Source organism: Sinocyclocheilus rhinocerous, unplaced genomic scaffold (assembly GCF_001515625.1).
Source record: "Sinocyclocheilus rhinocerous isolate Xijiao unplaced genomic scaffold, SAMN03320098_v1.1 scaffold828, whole genome shotgun sequence".
NCBI classification, from domain to species: domain Eukaryota; kingdom Metazoa; phylum Chordata; class Actinopteri; order Cypriniformes; family Cyprinidae; genus Sinocyclocheilus; species Sinocyclocheilus rhinocerous.
The window spans coordinates 300,839-307,746 of NW_015634025.1; the positions used below are offsets into that span (position 1 = coordinate 300,839).

Below are 6,908 nucleotides of genomic sequence, written 5' to 3' on the forward strand. Positions count from 1 at the left end.
TGCATTAATGGCTGTTATGTTAAATAAAGTTTACTAACTATAGCAACTATATCAAGTACCTGCACGCCGTTGTTGTTGTCTCGTCTCCCCTCAGACGCGCTGCAATGGCGATCCTGCGTGCAATTCTCAAAACGCCCACAAGATGGCAGTGTTTATCGGTGAATCCGATATTACAAAACCGATATCCGATTATGGTAAAATGCTTAAATATCGGGAAAAAAATATCGGGAAATCGATATATCGGTCGATCTCTAGTATGTATGCATGTATGTACCAAGAGCTTCTTAAAAACCACAACAAATTCCTTGTGTGTTTGCGCATACTTGGCAAATAAAGCTGATTCTGATTCTGATAAAAACTCGTTCTTTCCCAGCGTTTGTGCTCAATGTCTCTTCAGCACCAGTTTTTGTGTATTCATTATTTTTGTTTTTTTCTTGTTTTTTTCCCCCCCTGAGACAGCTGGTGTGTAACAGTGGTGTTACTGGTATATTTTAAGTTGTTACATTTTGAAAAAGTCATTTTCTGCCTAACAACAACAACAACAGCCAAAGGGGCTGCTGATGAAAATAAACCCTTTGGCTAAAATGCCTCTTATTTGACTGTTGATTAAGGTACATGGATTCTACAGAAATAAATAAAACATAAAAAATGCTTTATTTTTAAATAATTTATATATATTTTACATATTCATGAATTAATAATTTTTTAATGATTTAGATTTTTTTATTTTAATTTGACATTTTTATGATTTAATTAATTATTTAATTGTTTTTATTTTTAAATTGATTTTAATCTTAATAATACAAAAACCAATGGAAAAATCCTATTGGGTTTTTGTTAAGGGAAATTTTGTCTACATCATCACTGCAGGACTTTAGACATAACCTCCAGTAACCTAAAACAATAACTGGTTAATATTACCCAACTAATATTGGTAATACTGGTTAACCAAAAGCCTGCACGGCCTCAGTGATGTCAGCTGAGAAGGGAAGTAATATCAGACGTTTGAGAGCGTTTATAACAGACGAACATGACTGATGATCACACACCTGTAGTGTGCAGGACAATCGGAGCCGTCGGCTTCCTGCGGTTCCTCCGGAGGCATAATGAACACTGTGTGCTCACCGCTGTGACACTCGTCCCGATACGGTCGCTGACGAACGAACACTCCTCGATGAACTGCGTGAACATCTGCGTCCTCGTGAGCTGCGTGTAAAACTTCTGCTGCGCTCGATCGCGAGACTTCAGGAACCCTGAGAAACACAGAGAGAAAACCATCCACCGTCACATCTGCTGAATGAAACTACTACTGAGCTACCGATGACAGAAACAGTGTCTGTGTCACACTTTCTCACTAAATATGATGCATTCAGTAAAATTATTGCTTTTGAGAATCATTTGTGTGGTGATTAGTCTTGCATTCTCCCTTAAACAGCAGAAAAACACCAGAAACACATGATTCCTGTCTGAATCTGAGCCAGATTACAATCATCTGATCAGTTCTCAGCCCATTTTCACATGTTTGACATTTTATTTCTAATCCTGATTTCAAGGTCAGAATTATGATCCAGAGACAGAAGAAAATGCAGACATGTTTTCTGATTTTACTGCATCCAAACAGACACAGAAAATCTCAGATTTTGTGTTCATGTATTAAATGACGTATTTGAATATATTTTTTATTGTAAGTTAAATGATTCATTTTGAATACTTTTTGCCATTAAAACCAAAACTTTTGACATTTGACAGCTTTTGTTATCTTGATAAGTGCATTAAAGCTGATTCGATTTAAATAATTTAATTAAATAATGTATAATTTGAAAAATCTTAATTCAGAAAAAACTACACGATTGAAAGCTTTTATTGATATTTCTGAATATTGAAAGGTTCTGATTAGTAAAATCCTTATCCAGTAATCACAAATTAATTGCATTTAATTATTTTCACCTGCTGACCAGTTATTGTAGCATCACTGAGATACTATTATAGTTTTCACTATTATTTTGAATTAGTTTTTATTTTATATTTATTTTTGTTATTTCATTTCATTTTAAATTTTAACGTTTTAGTAGTTTTGTCACTTTTATTAGTTTCTTTTATTAATATGTCTATATAATTTGTATTAATTTTTTATTTTAGTCTTAGCTATTTCGTTTTTATGGATGCTTGGTAACTGCGACTTTTTATCTCACAATTCAGACTTTTTTTTTCTCAGAATTATTTCTCAGAGAATTATAAGTTGCAATTCTGAGAAATAAAGTCACTTTATAACACGCAACTGCAAGTTTAGATCTCGCAACTCGCGACTTTATAACTCGCAATTACGCAAAAAAAAAAAGTCGCAATTAAGTTTTTGTTTATTCAGTGGTGGAAATGGACTTCCGTAGGTTTTGGTTGGTTCGTTAAGTTAAACCAAACAAAAATGTTGTCTTGGCAACTAGCTGAAGTACTGATATTTACGGAAGCCCGTTTTCGCCACTGAATAAAAAATAAAAAATGTTATTGCGACTTTTTATCTCATAATTCTGACTTTTTTTCTCAGAATTGCGTGAAATAAACTCGCAATTGCGTGATAAAAAAAAGTCCGAATTGTGAGTTTATATCACGCAATTCTGTGAAAAAAAGTCAGAATTATGAGATACAAAGTCGCAATAACCTTTTTTTTTATTCAGTGGCGGAAACGGGCTTCCATAGATATTTCTGAGCTCAGCATCATCAGATGTTTTCTGTGTCAGTCAGCAGTGAGGTTGCTGTTAGCGCACCCTGCAGGTGGAAGAGCGAGCTGCAGTCCGTGGTTCGGTCGGAGGGCGCTTGTGTGATGGGCAGCAGGAAGGATCGGTATCCTCTCAGCAAACAGCTCATGAAGCGCAGGAACGCCTCCTGGATCTCCAGCTCCAGCTGCTTCTGACGGCCGTAGATCAGATCGTAATCCGTCAGCAGGAACTCCAGCGTGGCCTCCTCCTGACCCGGAGTATAGACTGATGGACCGAGAGAGAGCGTGTGAGGACAGGAAGTGACATCATCAGTCAGAATGTGTGTGTGTGTGTGACGCTCACTCACTCTTCTCCAGGGTTTTGTGCAGGTTGGACAGAGAGTTCAGCAGGATCTTCCCATGTTTCCTCGGCAAAGACCTCCAGGACAGAGGCTTCTTATCTTCAGACCTGGAGACAAAAAAAAGACGTCTCTTCTGCTTTATTGGTTCAAAAATACAGTAAAATTGTGAAATATTATTGATCTGCTACTTAAGCTTTTTATTATTATTCTTCTTAGACTAAATTTCTGAACGCTCCTCCTCCTAGAGCTTTCAAGCTAGAACCACCAAACTCAGCCCAGCTCTTCAGACTGATCTGACCCGGGTTGCTATATCTTTTCTAACTGATCCGAATTATGGTTTTCATAAAACTGAAGATTAAATATCATAAAAATCCCATAGACTTACATTGACGGAATGTTCAGATGAGCCAAGACTATTCAAACTCCAACTGTCAAAATTCAAATCTAAACACACTGAAGTCCATTAGACTCAATCAGACTTCTCTTCTATGTACTATTTTTAACCCATTCAAACTCATCTAATATTTCTAATCTATCTATCTATCCTAGCGACGTGTTAATCATGCTAGAAACATACTAACAACATACTAGTAGCATAGTAATCATGCTAGCAACATGCTAGTAACCTGCTAGAAACATGCTAGCGACATGCTAGTCACTTGCTAATCATGCTAGCAACATGATAGTAACCTGATAGAAACATGCTAGCGACATGCTAGTCACTTGTCAATCATGCTTAGCAACATGCTAGTAACATGCTAATCATGCCAGCAATATGCTAGTAACATGCTAATCATGCTAGAAACATGTTATCAACATCTATCTAATCTATCTAAATTTTTCAACCTAAAGTTTGTCTTGACGAACTTTTTTTTATCTAGTTATAATTTAAAACTAGAATTAAAACAAAAAAAATTTCTATGTGAATATCTGTTAAACTGTAATTTATTTCTGTGATGCGCAGCTGTATTTTCAGCATCATTACTCCAGTCTTCAGTGTCACACGATCCTTCAGAAATCATTCTAATATGCTGATTTGCTGCTCGAGAAACATTTCTGATTATTATCAATGTTGAAAACAGTTGTGCTGCACAATATTTTTGTGGAAACCATGATGCATTTTATGTTTCAGGATGCACAGATGAACAGAAAGTTCAAAAGAGCAGCATTTATTTGAAATCCTGGCAGCCGACAGGAAGACTCACTGGAAGATGGTGTTGGTGTCCAGATCCACACACACCACGTCAGTCGGCGGATCGTAAAGCTCGAAGTAGCTGGAGTGGACGCCCACGATGAAGGGCATGGGCGCGCACAACACATCTGCCATCCGCAGCGGACACAGCGGGATATACGGACAGTGCCAGCGCAGAGGAAACGGCATCTGACACAGGAAACGACCGTCACATGACCGGCAGAGACAGGAAGTCACACACTGTTACTCAGGGCTGCACCGTAATGTTTTAACGGTTCATCACAATAATTTTGCTCAAAAATCACAATTACTAATCACAAATAGTCATGTGCAACAAAGACTGGCAGAATTACAAAATATCTCAATAGAGATGGATAAACTCAAGCGTTCCTGTTTTCTGGTGTTTTCAGCTTATTTTGTACTCTTATGTATTTGCAGTGAAATTATTTTATTTTTCTACACAAAAAAGTCAAAATTTAAACTCAATTCATTTTTATTTGAATTAAAATCAGTTTTCATTAATTCTTAGTTTAATTTTAATTATAAAACATTTATTATTAAGAACCTTTACTTGTTTTTGTTTTTTACATTTTTAAAAATGTGATTTCTAGACTTAGAATAATAAATTCCAAAATAAACAAAATATTAAAAATTCATGAAAGTTTCTTATTCATTTGCTTATTGTAAGAAAAATTAAAAAAAGTCAAAATTTAAACTCAATTCATTTTTATTTGAATTAAAATCAGTTTTCATTAATTCTTAGTTTCATTTTAATTATAAAACATTTATTATTAAGAACCTTTATTATTATTTTTTTTTTACATTTTTAAAAATGTGATTTCTAAACTTAAAATAATAAATTCCAAAATAAACAAAATATTAAAAATTCATGAAAGTTTCTTATTCATTTGCTTATTGTAAGAAAAATTAATTTCAAATTGATCAACTGGATTAAAACATAAAAAAAAAAAATTTAAACTTATTTTAATTATTCTTATTAATTTATTCTTACTTTAATTTTTAACTAATTTTTTAAATTATTTTAACAACAACTGTGATTTTTATTTAAACCTTGCCATTTTAAAAAATATATGATTTCTAGACCTAAAATAATAAATATAAAATTAAACAAAAGTCATGGAAGTTTCTTGTTCATTTGCTTATTGTGAGTAAAAAATATTTTAATCTAATTAGATTAAAATTATATTAACACACACACTCTCTCACACACACACACACACACACACACACACACACACACACACATGACAGACGGATGGTAGAGAAATATAATTAGGGAAGACAAATAGATCTGAGGCGGAAAAGATAAACATGGTTGTCTAAAAGAGAGAAGAACATAAAGATTAAATGGATGCTGAGCCAGAGTTTCAACTTATGAAGTAGAGAGAAGGAATTGAGGGGTTTGTGCAGATAAAGTCATATATAAAAAGCGATAGAGAAAGTCATTCATCCATATGAAATAAATGTTCCTCTGATATCTGAAAAGGTCAGCGTGTTTACTCACACCACGACGGCCACATCCCTCTTAGGTCATCTCGCTCTCTTTTCACTCTCTCAGACTCACTCTCTCTCTCACACACACACACACACACTCTCTCCCTCTCTCACAATTCAAGTTTTAAAATTTCAGATATTTCAAATATTTTTTAAATCCTAATCTAGTAATCATGATCAACTGGATGATCAACTTGGTCAAAAAGAGCAAGAACCCTAAGAAAAATTCAGTTCTTCAAACTTCTGGAATCACAAAATTAACTGCTTTTAATTATTCTACCCTACTGACAGTCTGAGTTTCAGTAAATAAAATAGCAGCTTCTCAGCTGAAGCATATAAATGAGTCCTGCTTACATCAGTGTTTTCAGCTCATCTGTGCTTTTTCTGTAATGTAGAAAGAGTGTGTGCAAACGAAATAAAATGTATCGATTCAAGAAAAAAGCTCTGATTGGGGGATTTAAACTCTTGAGATCTGGCAACCGCAACAATAAAAGCTTGTGGATTGTTACCAATGCAAGACAACGCAAATTACAAATTAAAATGAAACACTTTTCGGAATAAACAACCAGCGCAGATGATTATGCTTCATAAATCAAGAGAATCAGAAATCGTGATCAGGATTAAATATGAATCATGGTGCAGCTCTGAATTAATCTGAATGATGACACTGCTGTCTTTAGAGCATCACTGATTCTCTTCTTGTCGAGCTGCTCTGAATCAGTCTGTGTTGTGTGAAGCGCTGCAGAGATGGATGTGATGTGTGCTGGACTCACGGACACGAGCGCTTCGCTGACGGACGTCAGAACATCGGGCCGCAGCGAGTGCAGCAGCAGCTTGTGTTCGGTCAGAACCGCCAGCAGCAGCGAACACGCGTTCTCAGGACCCAGATTCTGCAGCAGCTTCACAAAACTGGCACCACTGGACACAGAGCATCAGCCAATCAGAGCACAGAGCGCAGAACATCAGCCAATCAGAGCACAGACGCAGCAGCCAATCAGATCATCAGCGTAAGAACTCACCTGAGCGGCAGCGGAGACGACACGGGCTGACAGAGCAACATATTATCATACGAAGAGAGCTGAGGACACACAAACACACAGTTAATACACACACACACACACACACACACACTCTCTCTCTCTCTCTC

The 6,908-nt window shown here is 35.8% G+C and overlaps 1 protein-coding gene across 1 annotated transcript in view; it reads right to left on the minus strand.

The window, feature by feature from the left end:
• dennd4b (DENN/MADD domain containing 4B) overlaps positions 1-6,908 on the minus strand; it is a 55,359-nt gene that overhangs the window by 27,007 nt on the left and 21,444 nt on the right. The window contains 7 exon segments of the mRNA XM_016559001.1: positions 1,031-1,140; positions 1,143-1,253; positions 2,763-2,978; positions 3,061-3,161; positions 4,260-4,435; positions 6,535-6,679; positions 6,781-6,839. Coding sequence (XP_016414487.1) covers positions 1,031-1,140; positions 1,143-1,253; positions 2,763-2,978; positions 3,061-3,161; positions 4,260-4,435; positions 6,535-6,679; positions 6,781-6,839 — 918 coding nt within the window.